Below are 16,948 nucleotides of genomic sequence, written 5' to 3' on the forward strand. Positions count from 1 at the left end.
TAATAACCTTAGCATATTGTGATTCCAGTTGTACCCTAGAGTAGGCAGTTTTATGGAAAGGGGAAAAAACATCACCCTCCCCTCTGTCCTAGGCCTTTCCTACTAGACACAGGACACAGGCACATGATGCAAGCGGTGAGCTTTACGTACTATTCTTGTCATTAATTTCAAACAACCCAATTGGTGAAAGGATGAGTGCATGAGACTGCATGAGCACAATCTAACGTTAGCGCTGGTTGTGCTTTCTTTGAGAATTACCATCCTGTTGTCTTTGCTGACTTCTGCCTTTCAACTTCTGAAGTGAAAACAGCCACAAGGATTGACTTTTTTTGAATGCCTGAAACACCTAAAAACTGCCTAGCCCCCTTTAACATCAGCAGAAACTTCCTCCTTTGGTTGCCCAGAGTCTGGTGGGTCCAGCAATGCTTCATCAGGGCACTCATAAGCTGTAAAACATGGCATATTCCTATATGTTATATAAAAAAATATAGTATGCAACAGTGCCAAGTGTTACGGCAACTGGCTCAACTTTACTTGCCTTTCTGTCATCTGTAAGCCTGAAGTACAATATGTCATGAAAGGTCATGTCTTAAACAATTTGATATAAAAGGTCACAGTTTAGTATATCGTAAATGGAAGTATATTAAATCAAATAAATCTGACAGTCATATCAAAGTCGTAGTATATTGTCCTAGAAATGTTATATACAAAATCATAGTATGTGAAAACCTAATATATGAATCTGATTTATAAATAAAAAATATATTAAAAATAAATCTGAGAACTTATTTCCACTCAAGCTCTTACACTGCCCTGTCACAGTGTCACCACTGGGTGGCAGTCTAGCCTCTTCTATACATCCCAGCTTTGCATGATGCAGAACTGTAACAATCATTTGGCTTCTGTCTAAAGGCAACTTACATATTTCACTTGCTACAATCAGTTTTTACATGATTAACTTAAGTTAACGTAGCAATACCACCATTTAAATGTAATCCATTAATAATAAGTACTAGTCCTCTATTTAAAGTGTTATATATATATTATCATCAAAAGGTACCTCGCATGAAAAGTATAAATGTTCATTATGCAAAGTCACCCCTCATTTATTATTATGATTAGTTATGGTATTATGCTAAAACAATGTAAGACTTAAGCTAAATGTAACTAAATATAAAAGTAAAATGTAGTAGAAATGTAGAATAGTTGAAGTAGAAAAAAGCAAAAGCATACAATGAAATGACTAAAGTTAACTACAAGTACCTCAAAATGACTGTTATATAGTAAACTTATATCGTCACTTCCTATCACTGCAATGTGGCAGCAGCTGCAGCTCATGTGCTGAAACCAGTATTTAAGAGATAAATAGACCAACCCAACCTGTGGAATTCACAGACACCACTCTTTATATATAATGCCCCCCTGCTTTACGATGGCCACATACACACACAGTATACTTACAGCGTTTTGCAGTCCAATACAAATTGCTCTCCAAATGATGCTACCTTTTTAAGGCTTGTAGTCAATTTGTGTTTGGACTGACTGGAGCTGTTGATTAAAGGTGGAACATTTTTAGACTAAAACCTCCCTGAAAAAGTTTCAACAAAGTATAAACGGGAGCTTCAAGTTGTTCCTACAGGTCTGTTGTATTATATCTGAGGTGTGCACCATCATATCTTAAAGAGCTTGTAGTACCATATTGCCCCACTAGAGAGCTGCGCTCACTAAATGCGGGGCTACTTGTGGTTCCTAGAGTCCTAAAAAGTAGGATGGGAGCCAGAGCCTTCAGTTATCAAGCTCCTCTTTTATGGAACCAGCTTCCACTTTCAGTCCGGGAGGCAGACACAGTCACCTCATTTAAGAGTAGACTTAAGACTTTCCTCTTTAATAGTGCTTATAGTTAGGGCTGAATCAGGTTTGCCCTGGTCGAGCCCCTTGATATGCTGCTATAGGCTTAAAGGCTGCTGGGGGATGTTTTAGGATACACTGAGCACCTATCTCCTCTTCTCTCTCTCCTTATGGATACATTTACATCTCTCCATTGCACCTTATTAACTCTGCTTCCTCCTCTGAGTCGTTGTGACTTCACGTCTCATAGGGTCCATTGGACCTGGAGGTGTCTGATGACTGGTGAGCCGGCCTCCCGCGTTGGCCCTGCTGATGCCCCGCCCCCCCTCCTCTCTACCTCCCTCTGTTTCATGGATTGGAGTTCCATTCATACATTGTCATATTCATGTAATGTGTTTATGTAACTTTGTAAATGCTGTTCATTCTGTACACATGACATCTATTGCTTCTGTCCATCCGGGGAGAGGGATCCTCCTCTGTTGCTCTCCTGAAGGTTTCTTCCCTTTTTTCCCTGTCAAAGGTTATTTTTGGGGAGTTTTTCCTGATCCGATGTGAGGTCAAAGGTCAGGGATGTCGTATGTGTACAGATTGTAAAGCCCTCTGAGGATAATTTGTAATTTGTGATATTGGGCCATACAAAATAAACTGAATTGAATTGAATTGAATTACACCGTCCCAGGATCCACATAACAATCCTGTTCTGAAATCAGACCAGCTAATGCAACAACGCCTAAATGCATTTACAAAGTCCCATGGACAGGAGACAGACATCTTTTCATCTCCACAAGCACCAATGTGCTTATCAAACCAGCAGTCGAGCAACAACCTCGTATCTATATCAAAACAACCGTTAAACTCTGTCACCACGGTGATTAAAGCAAGACGTGTCTTGCTCAAAGAACCGTGTGTGAGTCACAGAACACCTCCCTCCTCTCTGAGGTCTGAGTTGTCATTTGAAAGGAACAGACGTGTGTCTAAGCTTCCTGTTTTTAGAAAGTGGCCGTTGGGATCAACGCCTTAAAGATGCCTTTTGGCTGTTTTGACTGATAATTCGGTGTGAAGAGTTGTTCTGGGTGTCCACACACACACATGCTAATTAGGTGTTAAAACAGCCTCCAGCATGGAAACATGAGATCAGATTTGCATTTGTAAAGTCTCACAAAGCGTCGCTGTAGTTTGAATAGCAGTGTCTCACTGAATGTGACACTTTACATTTTGCAATTACAATAAGGGAAAATATCATTTTAGAGACTTGTAGGTTAGAAAAGAAAGTATCTTTGGCTTTAAGTGCATTACGTATTCCTCACTGCAGCTTGTTACCAACATATTCCGTCAACCCAGGAGTCAAGTTTATAATTTGTGATATTACCTGAGATATCTAGTTATCTCAAGAATGAGCCACACATTTTCTTCAGTGCAGTGGTATTGTCATTGGACTCTGACCCTCCATGTTGGATGCTGGCACTGTCAATAGTTGGACGATACGGTTGTGTGCTGTATATTTACAACAATAAGAGGTTGTGTAATTCGAGGTTTTTATGACATACATAACTGTGGTTTTCAAAGTTCCATCAAAACGAATATGTAATTTTAAATGAAATAAAATTGGAATCAGATTTTTTTCAGACCAAAATACTTTAATATGATATCTAATGGGATCCATAACTGAGTTGTCTAGGCCTCTCTCACATCAAAATGGTCGGCCGTGTTTCTCACAGACATTTCTTGATTTTAGTGTTCACTCCACGAAGGTGCGGTTTTATGGCAAGCGTTGACAAGTGCCCGATTAAGAGTCTGCATCTGGATGAAGAAGGAAAGGGAACCGACAGGAGCGAGGACGTGTTAAGACACACGAGAAATACTAGTCGGCTCCTTTTGTCTTATATTATAATCCTACTCTATCAGTGCTGTGTACTTTCAGGATGGCTTGTCACTGCTCTTAAACATGTGATGTACAACATTTTTAATTGTGTTTAGATTTCTTGTAAATGTACATATTCTGTGACTACAAATACACATTTTCCAGATTCTTCTTTTTATTTGTGTCAACTTACAGAAATTACAAAAAGTACATTACAGTCACCAAGTTCACAAAACAGTAGTATTTACATGTTTGACGAGTGCAGAGGTTTGCTTTGCACCTAGTAATAAATATTAGTTTAATGTTATTTATAGTACAACTCAGATATTTCATGCTTTAAACAAAGGGAAAACAAACAAAGCAGGTGTTGAGGTTGACTTAGTTGCCTTTGACAAAAGATTGATAGAGGGACATGAGCTGGGCCTGGAGGTCCTGAGCATAGGGGTCCAGCTTATCCCTCAGGTCCTCAGCATAGGGGGCTACCATCTGTTTCACCACATTAGCTCTCTGACTCAGCTCAACCTGGACCTTCTCAGTCATGGGGGCCACGCTATCCTGAAAGTCCTGCAGGTGCTGGTCCACCTTCAGCTTCAGGTCATCGGTGTAAGGCCCCAGCTGAGCCTGCAGATCCTTCACACTCTGCTCCAAGTTGGTCTTAAGCTCCTCACTCTTCTGCATCAGGATGGTCCTCAGGGCCTCAGTGTCCACGGAGTCTGCGTAGGGGGCCAGCTCCTGTTTGAGCTGCTCCACTCTCTGCTGGATCTGGGTCTTCATGTCCTCGGTGTAGGGCTCCAGCTTTTCCCTGACAGTGCTCAGCTCCTGAGTCAGCACATTTCTCAGCACATCGGCCTCTGCTGTGATCTTGGTCATCAGGTCCTGGGCTGCAGGGGGAAGCTGCTCCTGCAGGGTGACTGCATACTTGCTGGCTATGTCAGTGCTGTCTGCCAGGCGGGCACTAGAAGACAGACAGCGTAATGGTTAGACCATCAGAGGTTCTAATCATCATGTGACCCAATTCACTAACAGGCCAAGACATCATGGTCCTGTGTGCCACACAACTTACTTGACTTCCTGTCCAAACTGTGATTTCCTGATCATCTGGAGGGTGTCATCAGCTGTTTGGGTGGCCTTGGCAATGTAATCCCAGAAAGCATCTGTTAGCACTTCCAGCTGTGGCTTGGGTGCATCGGCATGAAAGAGGTTGGCATGACAGCCTGAAGGATGGACACAAGCACAGCTTGAGAACAGTGCAGAATGTCAGCCATTCGGTCATTTTTTGACTGCTCTTAGTTGCTGAAGTAATGCCACATTGTAGCTTTCATTATACAGAAAAGACAAGTAAAAAAAACAGAAAAGCTGTCAACTTACCAGACAGCACGGCAACAGCTAGTACAACAAACACCTTCATGACTGCGTCTTGCTGAAAAAGAATAATGATCCAGTTAAGTTTTTAAGAAACATTTCAAACGTTGCAATAGTTGTATTTGCTGCTTAACCTTTTCTTTGGAAAGTCGTGTGATTCTCACCTGCTTTTGTCTTGTTTGTCTCTCAGAGTTAAGCAGGCTTGTGGGTGCCTCAGACTCACACTTCCATGTATATATACTGAAGCCACACAGCAATTGTCGTCAAGAGCCCAAAGTCCAGGAGTCCCTTCCATGTTGTCACAATGGCTCTCTTCCTGCTTCTGGTGCTTCTCAGGGCTACTATCACATGACTGGATGCAGACACTGACACAATCTTTACAGTGTAACGCACATGGCTTTCGGTAATGTTCTAACAATAAAACCGTACACCACAATAAGCATTGCACTAGTTATTCTCTGACCCCTCTCTAGAAAGCATTTAGTAAATAGCAATTAACTACCCATGTAGTCCAGTGTCAACAGCCTGCAGATAACTCCAGATAACCGTGGCATGCTTACACTTGTGGACTTTGTATGAGGGTTAAGCAACGTGTATAAAATAGCACAAGGCACTACTGTTTTTTGAAAAGGCTAAACTTAATCACACATATTGTCAACTTTTAGTATTCAGCAAATATAGTATAGTACAACATATTCCAGCTGCCTGTGTTTCACTGACACGTTTACAGTTCAGGCCGTCATGGCAGATGGTGAGACTTTTTTTCAGAGTAACATTTTAAGAGCACTTTAAGGTGGCATCGATATAGAAGTTAGCATCCAGAATGTTAATTACTTTCAAACTCTGCACTATTGAAATAACACAAACGTTTCCCTCAAGAGGACATGGACATGTTTGCTTCTCCACGAGTGGGAGCACAGCTCTCGAACGCTTCAAAGTCACTGAACACATCACATAAACATTCTTTTATACATGACAGCATGTCAGATACTGAAGTTTGTTGAAAAACTACATCAACTGATTGTTTTAAAACTCTCAACAAGTGCAGGACTCAAACCTGAAGCCTTGAAAGTACAGCACACAACCTGAACATCGTGGCGGGGAACAAGAAACAAGAAAGGGTCTTCTGGGACACCCCCACTGAAAGCCTTGTAGTCACATCCTTTAATAGTATAAATTAGCTACTTTTGGGGTGTTTCCGGATTTGCAGCTGTTCGCTACCAAGTGATTTACGGTGCCCTACTCTCAATTTATGATATTTTTTTTATTGTGATTCTCAATGTAACTCAATTTGGCAAATCTATGTGTGCAAATTCATCTTTACAGCACTGTCTGTGTAACTACTGATTATGGTAACCCTGCTTTGGAGGTCCCAGTATAATGCATTTAACTGTGTACCTAAATGCACCGTGAGGGCAGGAGACGAAGCAGAATATTACAAGTCCATGTTGAAAACTTTTTTGCTTCATCCTTCAAACTGTTAACCTGTACACAGTATTACTGAGAGGAATAATTGGAATAAATAGTTTGGAATACATTTACCAAACTACATATTAGAACTATATTGGAAATATAATTGTAATACCAAAAGAAGGAGGAGCTAAAATAAATATCAAACACATTTGTATAATAGAGAGTAAAGAAAGACTCTCATGGAAAAAGGTATCAAATATTTTCAATAAAATGTTCTAGTTTCAAGTCTCCGTGTAGGGTCGTTTCTAAACAACAATACTCTGCTGCTCTTTAAAAGTGGTTTCAAAGAAGTGGACCGTGTCTGGTGTCAATCAGACTTTGTCCTCCAGAAGCTGAAGGTGTTTGAGTCCGCAGATCTTTGCCCACATTGACACACAGAATAGACACATGCCAGAATCATGAGCCACTGTGACGTACGCTGGTACATAACAAGCTCATGGAAACAGTAACACATTCACTGTATATCTGATCAAAGCTGGCAGGGAAGCCGCTCAGTGATTACAGACAGGTCTATATGAACAGACGGGCTTGTGAGGGCAAAGGTCATTTCTGCTTCAACTTATGGATTTTGTCAGACTAACACTGAATAATTAAACATTCATTGTTGTGTATAAATAAAAAAATGAAATCAGGCAGGTGGTCATTTGTATTATTAAGCTGATTAAAAATGATTATGTACTCATAGTGTATGTGCATTGTAACACTTTGGGCTGGTGCATGTGTGCGGTAAGAATTTATTGGAACAAAGTTTAGGTGATGATTGCAGGATGAGTCAAGGTGACAGCGAGACACTAACCCCTGGACTTTGGCAGCATTACAGTCTGGCTTGCTATATAAGCTACAGACCCTCACCAGCTGAGCACAAGAGCTGCAAAGTGGACTCGCAGATACATTCGCAAAACTCAGGTAAGATGATGAAGAATTGGCTTAAAGTAGCAGCTGAGCTTTTTATTTGGAAGTACTTCTTGGTGACAACGCTTTGCTAACCATTTCATCCTCTTGTTATCAGATCGAAGAGCCATGAAGGTCCTTGCTGTGCTCGTCCTAGCCGTTTTCAGTGGTGAGCATGATGACAAATTACCATTATTCAATTTTGGAGCATGAAAAACAATGTACTGGTATGATCACGATAAAGAACTGCATGCCTTGCTAAAGGGTAAAATATGTAATAGTATAAATGCCCTACAATTTCAAATCAGGCTGAACTATGTTAAGCTGTTCTTCACACTGTGTGTGTGTCTATCCAACAGGCTGTCAGGCCAACCTTTTCTATGCTGATGCACCCAAGCCACAGCTGGATGTGCTGACTGATGCCTTCTGGGACTATGTTGCCAAGGCCACCAAGACAGCTGATGACTCCGTCGCCATGATCAGGAAGTCTCAGTTTGGACAGGATGTCAGGTATGTCGGCACAAAGCCATTGTGGCCATTGTTGACATGCTCACGGACAGAAGTAAAGGTCAAACTTGATCACTCACTGTTCCCTCTCTTGTTTAGTGCCCGTCTGACCGAGAGCGCCGATGTGGCCGGCAAGTATGCAGTCACCCTGCAGGAGCAGCTTCCCCCTGCAGCCCAGGACCTGATCACCAAAGTTACCACAGAGGCCGATGTGCTGAGAGAGCGTGTGAACCAGGAGCTGAGCACTGTCAGGGAGAAGCTCGAGCCCTACACCGAGGACATGAAGACCCAGATCCAGCAGAGAGTGGAGCAGCTCAAACAGGAGCTGGCCCCCTACGCAGACTCCGTGGACACTGAGGCCCTGAGGACCATCCTGATGCAGAAGAGTGAGGAGCTTAAGACCAACTTTGAGCAGAGTGTGAAGGATCTGCAGGCTCAGCTGGGGCCTTACACCGATGACCTGAAGCTGAAGGTGGACCAGCACCTGCAGGAATTCAAGGAGAGTGTGGCACCCGCGACGGAGAAGGTCCAGGTTGAGCTGACTCAGAGAGCCCAGCAGGTGAAAGAATTGGCTGCCCCATACGTTGATGAGCTGAGGGAAAGGCTGGACCCCTATGCCCAGGACCTCAAGGCCCAGCTCACCTCCCTCTATGAGTCTTTTGTTGCCAAAGCCTTCTAAGTCAACCTCCACCTCATTGTAAACAGGAAAGAACTGCATCTAATGAACACAATTCTCAGATCCACAAAAATGTGTTTGTGTTTTAATAATATGAACATACTTTTGAAATTGTCTTAAACTATATATATTTAAAGTATTAAATGAAAAGATAAGTAAGACCTATTGAGTGTTGGTCTGGGACCAGACACTGTGTTCTCTTTCTCTATGCTATGAAAATAAAAGCAAAACATAAACTTGTGAGTCTGTTGGTTATTTACAAAGTCCTGGGGAAATGTTAAAGAGTGTTGGTATGGTCTGAGGATGCCAAATGGTTCATATTGGATACAATAAACAAAAGCATGTGAAAAACAGTAATTACAATGTGGTAAAATGGGTAACAGACACTAGAAAAACAGTATCACCAATGTGGTTACTCATGTACATGAATAAATGGTTTAATCCTTTAAAGGAAGTATATTTTCTTCATCATTTCATACAAACAAACACTTTTGGACTTTGATAAGATTTAGTGCCACCTGGTGAACATATAGAGTATACATTATATATACCTATGTATTCTTTTTTTTTTGGCGGTAGCAAGAAAGCAATCAACTTTAGCTCCACATAAACATAATTAGGGAATAAAATCCTTTCTTGTTTTTCCTGTACATGATGCAAAGTCTTGCCCCCCGTTGCCACGCCCCAGTACGATTAAGTTGTGGGTCTTGGATAGGGCATGTTCAGGTATGCCTTTGCAGGTCTGTAAATCCACATAAACACATCCTGCTTCCACCTTGTTTGTTATGTTCCCTCGTGTGCCCCCATCCCTGCTGCCAGATCGCTCCCACGCTGCCTTACTCAGTGGCAAACAACATTCCTCGGTTCTGCCCCCATTTGTCGCTGACTATGCTCACAATTAACCCTCCGAGCACACCCACACAGCTCTGAGTTCATATTATGTTTGATTATGTGAAGGTTTCTGATCATATTTCGACTCTACATTTCCTGATTTATTAAATACTTAATGGTTTTCACTGGATTAAGGAGCTCTTGCCCTTTCTTCTACTTTGTGTACTACACTATTACAATAATGTTGTCCTCATACAAGTTTGCACTTTGAGCTTTCAAACCCAGTTATTACATCATTATGTAAGTACATGAATGACAAAGAAACCAAATTCAGAGAAGCAACAACAAGATTTTGTAAGCAGACAGGAGAAAATGAATAGAAAATATGAAGTAAGACAAATCCATGTTGACTGCAGATCACTTACAATTACTTTCTACGCCAAGACATGTGATCATTGTTGGCTGATTATCCAACTCTCAGCATGAAAGCGAACAACACGCATTTCCTAAAATGTCAAGCTAATCCTTTAATTAGATGTAATTTATGCTGATTTCAACTAATACTCTACACTTGTGATCATTAAGAAACAAGTTTCTGCTCTGCTTGAACATGAGGCTGAGGCTTAAAAAAGTGATGACAGCAGCAATGATGCAGGAAAAAAACTCTCTTCTGAACTTGAACACCCAGTTTCACAACTTTTAACCCACACACTTTGGAGGGTTGAGATTTTAAATAAAAACCTAATTCTTCAACCCAGCTAACTGGGGTTACTATTGTTCATACCATCTAAAGATGCCCTCTCACACATTTACTCCCGATAGACGTCAATCATTGCCTCTCTGTTATTGTTTTGATGACTGCGCCTCATGCCTTCTCTTGAATCTCTCTGTTTCACTTCCCCTCCGGTCCTTTGCCTCTTTCTCCCGGAGGGTCAGCGAAGTCAGAGATGACGTTCTGAGTTAGTGGTGTCTGTCCTGTGATCTTTGTTGGTGCATGTGTGTAGTTTGGTCACTGTGGTCCAACATATCGGCAGAATGCAAGCACAAAATATGTAGTTCATGTCTGTTATCGCCATACTGCAAATGCATCTTAATAGTGTACGTGAATGAGAGCGCAAAGGAGTTCTGACGGCAAAACCAAAACATTGTCATTGCGTGACAATGTTTTAGGCAGAATGGTGGGATTATACTACTGATCTTGATTTGTTTGTGTTTGAACTGGATCGGACTCGTTATCTAGCTGAACATACAGTATCTGTCTGTTTGCGACACACCTCCTTCAGTGACACACACTACACAGTATTGTTGTGGAATATTAAGGTCAAAGGTTTTTAACACAAAAGTGACTAAGTTCAATCTTATTGTATCTTACTTCAAATTGTATCAACCTGTTTCATATCATTGTTGATTGAGTAGCGTTTAAACAGAGATCATTTGAATTAATTACATAACAGCTGAACTATCCATGTACAGTCTTCCATGCGCTTAACCCTCAGTTGACCCCTTTGGGTTATCACACACTAATGTTATCATGTTCTCACACTAATTATCTGACCAAGCCAACACATTTAAACTTTGTTCCCGTGTATAGTTAGTTTTGTGGAAAAGGAAATCATGTTTGGTTGACAACACAGAGCCCAAGTCCTAAAGGGCAAAGGTCATTACACACAGGCAGTGATGGAATCAGAGCAAAAGACGTCTTTTTATCACGACAAATGATAAAACACACTGATGATTCGGGACAGTTATGCACTGCCACTATACAAATATGTTTTGCTCAATAAGATGAGGTAACCACCATCTTTCTGTATCAAACAGATTAATCTCTCGATTAAAGAAATCCTGTACATTTCCTGTCCTCCATAGTAACCTACATCATATAAAACAGATATGATTTTTTTCCTCCGTGGTTACTGTATAATCTACTTATTTTGTTCATTGTCCAGTTCACATGTAATACAAATACTTCATGTTCTTATGTACAGTGGTTTGACTGTATCTGAGTGGGATTGACTTGCAAAGATACCATATGTGTTGGGGGTCGTGTGACTGCAGGGGGCGATAGTTGGGGCGTCAATGGGCAGCAATGGCAGACCATTTAGATCGCAATGCAAGTGTAAACGGCTTATTTGCATCCAGGCGCCAGGGGATTTATATTCCCATGAGAACAATGTTGATCAGGATCAAAGACAAACCTGCAAAGTTGTTGTGACTTAAAACAAAACCTGCAATGCAGAGTGGAGCAAAAGTAGTAATACCACCCTGTAATAAAAGGAAAGGTGCAAACCAATAAGGCAATTAGCAGCAAAATATGTCCCAAGAATCCAAAGCACCAATTTCACTTTTGGCACACTGATACTGTTCTAAAATCTGTAATTCTTTGAATACTGTTGCAGAATATATTAAATCATGCCATCATGAATAATACTAATACTACTACTACTAATATTACTACTACTACTACTACTAATAATAATGAATCCTTTATTAGTCCCACAGTGGGGAAATTATTCTCTGCATTTAACCCGTCCTTAGTAATTAAGGAGCAGTTGGGGAGTGAAGCACCCATGCAGACATGGCCAATAAAGCTAAACTATTGATCTGATAAATGTTTTTATTTCCATTTTCAGTTGGGTAATTCAGTACATTTACTTAATCATTAAGCACCAATTTAAGATGATTTGTTATCTATTTTTATGCTATTTAATACTCCGATTGCACATTTGAGAAAAACAGTGTTTTATACTCCAATACATTTCTGTATTGCTTAATTGGCATGCCCATAGTTACTGGTTACTTTAAAGACTCAGATTCTATGATAACAACTTAAACAAAACTGTATATAGTGATTGATAACTTAATCTCACCAGCTTTTACTTGTATTGGAGTATTCTGAAGTATATTACATACTATATATATATATATATATATATATATATATATATATATATATATATATATATATATATATATATATATATTAGTATAGGATATTATTAATATCAGCCTCCCCAAAAAACATTTGTCCAGGCGTTTGCAAGCTGTGAAAAGAAGGGGCACATTGTTCATGACCATAACGTGGAACTTCCACCGTGTTATTCTCGTGACATCCAGATTGCTTAATCAAGCCCTCGGACGACATAAAGCAGTGAGAACTTCGGACGCGGTGTTGGTGAACCGTTGCGTGGAGGGACACCGGAATGCGTGCAGACAAATCACCATCACCACGTGAATGCTCGCGGGCATCCAACCCCCCCGCACCGCACCCCCCCCCCCCCCCCCCCCCCCTCCCTCGCGCAGTCTCCTGCCACTGTATAAAAAGCCACAGTCACCACGCAGGGAGCACGAAGGAAGCTCAACCTCCCAGGTGAGTGAGTGTCAGGACCGCACGGCGTGCAAAGCCGGGTGCCTTCTTCTTTAATACCAGTATCTATTATTTGTATTATCATTATAGAAACTTATTTCGGCTTACTGTGTCCATGTTAAAATCGGAGTGTTTCTTGTTTAAAATCGGCATGCTGCTTAATCATGCCACATGGCAATATTTATTTATAACGGTGACCTTTTATTCTTTAAAAAACAAACAAACAATATATATTGCTTAAATTGTAGTCTTGCAATGAGGAAGTAAAAACAAACAAACAGCTGTATTACCTGATGGCAGAATTTCTTTGCATTGCTCATAACCCCCTCCCCTCCCCTTTAATTCGCAGGAGTATCTGTCTATCCAACAACCATGAAGGCTGTAGCTCTGATCCTTGCTCTGGCGGTCATCACTGGTAAGTGCACTAACTTGGTCTAGGCTTGACAGCACTAATTCATTGATCAGATGTGTATATTCATCCAACTTTCCCACTGTGCCCATCATAGGCTGCAATGCCCGTGCTGTGCACCAGGCTGATGCCGCCACACTAAAATGGGAGGAAACTGTGGATCGTTTCTGGCAGTACGTCGCCGACCTGAACACAAAGGCTGATGGAGCCGTGCAGGACTTCAAGGCCTCTCAGCTCACCAGGGAGCTCAAGTAAGTTAACGTTATGCTCCTGCCATCTTGTTTTCAATAGGCACGGATTAGCTCCCTACATCCTTAGTTTCAGTACCTCCGCATCTTCCAAAGTTGTTCTCTTAGTCTTGTTTCCAAACATTCCATTTGGATAACCCCTATCCTTGAACCATGGTTACGATCCTAATTTGTCCTCATGTCTGTCCTTCTGCTTCCAGCACTCTGATCACCGACAGCATGGCAGAGCTGACAGCATACACAGATGAAATCAATACTAAGCTGACCCCCTACACTGCGAGCTCCACTGGACAGCTGTCTCAGGATCTGCAGCTTCTGGCCAACAGACTCCAGAAGGACATGCTGGATGCCAAGGAGCGCAGCACTGAGTATCTGGGTGAGCTGAAGACCATGGTCACGCAGAACTCCGATGACGTTCGCGGCCGCATCAACTCGTATTCCCACAAGCTGAAGAAACGCCTGAACAAGGACACTCAGGAGATTCGCAAGTAAGTGGAGTGAAGGGTTTTACACGTTATCAAACTTGTTTTCCTCTACATGAAATCTAAATGTGTCCTCCCCCCTCCCCCCCCCCCAAGCACCGTGGCCACCTACCTGGGTGAGCTCCAGTCCCGCACCTCCCAGAACTTCGAAAACATGAAGGAGAATGTTGAGCCCTTTGTCCAGCAGGCCGGTGACACCGCCACCAAGAAGCTGAGTGACATCTCCACCATTATGAAGACCCAGGCTGAAGGCTTGGGCCAGCAGCTGGAGAGCCAGGCTGAAGGCATCAAGACCCAGCTGGAGTCCACCGTCCAGGAACTGCGCACCTCCCTGGAAGGCAAGATCGACGAACTGACCGAGATGATCTCCCCCTATGCCGCCCATATCCGTGAGCAGGTTGAGAACATCATGGAAAAAGTCAAGGAGACCACCATTGCGTAAAGATAGACTCTGATTTCTTAATACCCTGGTAAAGAAGGGGGAAAGGTGGGAGTTGAGAGTTACTGATGGTATCTTCATTTGGGTGCTCTATTGTTCAGGATAAGGGGGGGTGATGAGATGGAGGGGGATGAGGTGCGTCAGCCACCAGACATCTGTTTGGGTTCTTGACTACATAGTCAGCCTTTCTTCTCCTATCACCTCCCTTGATCACTGAACACAAGCTCCCCAGTCAGTAACGGCCTTTAATACACAAACGGGAAACAATTTTTGGTAATTTGCTTCGCTATTAACGGTTTTGTATTGAGCTTCCTACATTTTGTTTGGTTGTATACATAACTGCTGTCCTCGCAGCGATGGGACATCATCCCTAAATGCATTAAACACAAGTTTATTTCTTCTCAATAAATGCACTGAATAATGATTATGATCAAAAGATGGGGGCACCTATAGGAACGTGTCTGCTTGTTCTTTCGAGAGGTGAACCACTACATTGCCCCTCTGTATTCTCTGCATTTCTTGTTGTTGTGCTTCACACAGAAGAAGAATGTAAAACTTGATGCATCTGTTGACGATCAGTGAGTGTAATGCTGCCTGTCTGTTCTCTAGTCTGACTATAGTGTCCCTTGTGTGTCATACGCCCACCATGCTGCTCACTGTAAGCACACAGTGCTGAACAGTGCTGAGTGAATAAAGAACTTAGAAAAGATGCTCCGTGTACACTGTTTGTTTCTCTGATCACAAGAGTAATCTATTATTGAAGAGGAGGTTCACTTACACTAACAAAGCCTTCACAAAGCTATGAAAATGTCTCAAATAAAATAAACTGAATGACTGAAGAATGACTAACAATATAGAGACTTCTAATAAACTTGCATTGTGTCATCATAATCCATCACATTAGCAATTGTAAAAGGCCACAGGGCTAATCATGCAACGGCATTTATCAGAAATTATCGGCCAATTTGACGACACATGAACACAGTGTCTCATGTCTCCTTGCTGAATTGTGTTGTACCGTTCCTACAGAAGTAATGAATCTTTCTCTCTGTACTCCACCCCGATCCTCTTCCTTTCTCCATTTGCACTCCTCAGACAGCCAACCCCCACAACCCCTGGCCTGCAGTTCTGCTAGTCCAGACTTGTAAAGATCTGTTCCCAGATTGCTTTCTCTTGATCCAAGCAGAAATTTGGGAACACACTATGCCCTCAATTGGATTAGTTTTATGGTGACGATATCATTTCTACCTTTATCTAGACTCATAACATAATATAAGTCATGCATCAGTGCGTTTGTAAAGGAATCTTTGCTCAGACATGCCAATAAGACATTCATATGCACAGATGCTGTTTGTACAGAGCTTGTTCGATAATAATGATAATAATAATAATAATACTTCAAATTAATATAGCACTTATCTAGACACTCAAAGACGCTTTGTGTTATATGTTATATTATATTGTCAATGGTTAAGATGCATATCATTAAACTGCTATGTTTTGTTCCTCGCAGCAAATAATTTGTCATGTCCTGTCTTTCACCGTCAGCTATTAAAGAAAGAAAGAAATGCCGAAAAAAGATCTATAGAAACATTACAGTGTGGGTCTTTCTAAATGTACATTTCATTTTTCTGACAGGTCATACAGTGATTAAGAAACATAACTTTGCGATGCTATAGAGGTTGCTAAAAAGTCAAATTATGAGATTTTCAGCTAGCTACACATCTGGATCGCCGAAGGGGGAAAGATGGTGATGAATGTCCTAAACTCAGATCAGTCACTCAAATGGGGAAAAAAAGAAAAGTTACTGCTTATAAAACTCAGCAGGACTTTTCCTTTGAAGTGTAGAGCAGAGGCCAGTAGAGGACACCATTTGCCCCTCGCTCCTCTCCTCTCCTCTGACCCCTCTGCTTGAATCCATGCTGCACACAGTTGCAGCTGTGTTTTCTTAAAGGAAGATAGAGTAAACCTAATTTGCTTCATAAAGAAACACAAATGCTGTGAGTTTCAAGAGCAAAAAAAAAAGAAAAGAGATTCATTTTAATCGAGGACATGGTAACAGTTCGAATTGAACTGGACACTTTTGTTGGATGCCCCCCTCCCCCTCTCTATGTCTTCACATTTCCTCTTTAACTCTTTGTACACTAACAGAAATAAAGGCAAATGCCCAGGAGCAATAATCTTAAAGACTTGGAATTGTATGTAGAGATATGAAGAATTCATTGACATGTCTCTAAAAGTCAAATTATTTGTTCATTTAAGCTTCTTTCCTCAACAAGCAGCCTCATTCTGTTACAAGAAAACATGTTTACCCTTTCTATCTGGGTTAAAGGGCATTGCATGCTAAATGAAAGAATGACTAACACCATGACGGGTGTTTGTCCCTCGATGATATCACTTCTTTCAGGAACCACAGTTTATTTTGAAAATAACAGACAAGTGAAACTCCTACTTTAAACTGTCCATTGTTGCACGGATCAGTCATGGATGGAAAACCAGGAAAACCACAAGCATCCTGCGAGATCAGCACTTCTGCTCAGTCTGTTCCTATCGGGTG

The 16,948-nt window shown here is 41.5% G+C and overlaps 3 protein-coding genes across 3 annotated transcripts; 2 read left to right on the plus strand and 1 right to left on the minus strand.

Annotated features, from left to right (window-relative positions):
• Positions 1-3,898: 3,898 nt before the first annotated feature.
• Positions 3,899-7,023, minus strand: LOC117745843 (apolipoprotein A-IV-like). Its single transcript, XM_034554399.1, has 4 exons — positions 5,236-7,023; positions 5,078-5,129; positions 4,773-4,923; positions 3,899-4,664 (listed from the first exon to the last, which is right to left on the minus strand). Exons 2-4 carry the CDS (start codon positions 5,115-5,117, stop codon positions 4,088-4,090), a joined length of 768 nt encoding a protein of 255 aa, XP_034410290.1. The 5' UTR covers positions 5,118-5,129; positions 5,236-7,023; the 3' UTR covers positions 3,899-4,087.
• LOC117745842 (apolipoprotein A-I-like) lies at positions 7,023-8,858 on the plus strand. Its single transcript, XM_034554398.1, has 4 exons — positions 7,023-7,450; positions 7,554-7,604; positions 7,795-7,945; positions 8,042-8,858. Exons 1-4 carry the CDS (start codon positions 7,312-7,314, stop codon positions 8,619-8,621), a joined length of 921 nt encoding a protein of 306 aa, XP_034410289.1. The 5' UTR covers positions 7,023-7,311; the 3' UTR covers positions 8,622-8,858.
• A 3,746-nt stretch (positions 8,859-12,604) lies between these two features.
• On the plus strand, positions 12,605-15,101 carry apoeb (apolipoprotein Eb). Its single transcript, XM_034554222.1, has 5 exons — positions 12,605-12,816; positions 13,163-13,228; positions 13,320-13,473; positions 13,671-13,958; positions 14,049-15,101. The coding sequence occupies exons 2-5, from the start codon at positions 13,186-13,188 to the stop codon at positions 14,392-14,394; spliced, it is 831 nt and encodes a 276-aa protein (XP_034410113.1). The 5' UTR covers positions 12,605-12,816; positions 13,163-13,185; the 3' UTR covers positions 14,395-15,101.
• Positions 15,102-16,948: the final 1,847 nt, after the last annotated feature.

The sequence above is a fragment of the Cyclopterus lumpus genome, chromosome 16, assembly GCF_009769545.1.
Source record: "Cyclopterus lumpus isolate fCycLum1 chromosome 16, fCycLum1.pri, whole genome shotgun sequence".
NCBI lineage: Eukaryota > Metazoa > Chordata > Actinopteri > Perciformes > Cyclopteridae > Cyclopterus > Cyclopterus lumpus.

Excerpts from the sequence above, each read along its gene's own strand:
- LOC117745843 (XM_034554399.1), bottom strand. The coding sequence starts at position 5,117 with ATGAAGGTGTTTGTTGTACTAGCTGTTGCCGTGCTGTCTG. Across the intron at positions 4,924-5,077 it reads AGCTGTTGCCGTGCTGTCTG|GCTGTCATGCCAACCTCTTT; the intron begins GTAAGTTGACAG and ends TCCATCCTTCAG. Across the intron at positions 4,665-4,772 it reads CAGTTTGGACAGGAAGTCAA|TGCCCGCCTGGCAGACAGCA; the intron begins GTAAGTTGTGTG and ends TCTGTCTTCTAG.
- LOC117745842 (XM_034554398.1), top strand. The coding sequence starts at position 7,312 with ATGAGTCAAGGTGACAGCGAGACACTAACCCCTGGACTTTGGCAGCAT. Across the intron at positions 7,451-7,553 it reads GATACATTCGCAAAACTCAG|ATCGAAGAGCCATGAAGGTC; the intron begins GTAAGATGATGA and ends TCTTGTTATCAG. Across the intron at positions 7,605-7,794 it reads CGTCCTAGCCGTTTTCAGTG|GCTGTCAGGCCAACCTTTTC; the intron begins GTGAGCATGATG and ends TCTATCCAACAG.
- apoeb (XM_034554222.1), top strand. The coding sequence starts at position 13,186 with ATGAAGGCTGTAGCTCTGATCCTTGCTCTGGCGGTCATCACTG. Across the intron at positions 13,474-13,670 it reads CAGCTCACCAGGGAGCTCAA|CACTCTGATCACCGACAGCA; the intron begins GTAAGTTAACGT and ends TTCTGCTTCCAG. Across the intron at positions 13,959-14,048 it reads GACACTCAGGAGATTCGCAA|CACCGTGGCCACCTACCTGG; the intron begins GTAAGTGGAGTG and ends CCCCCCCCCAAG.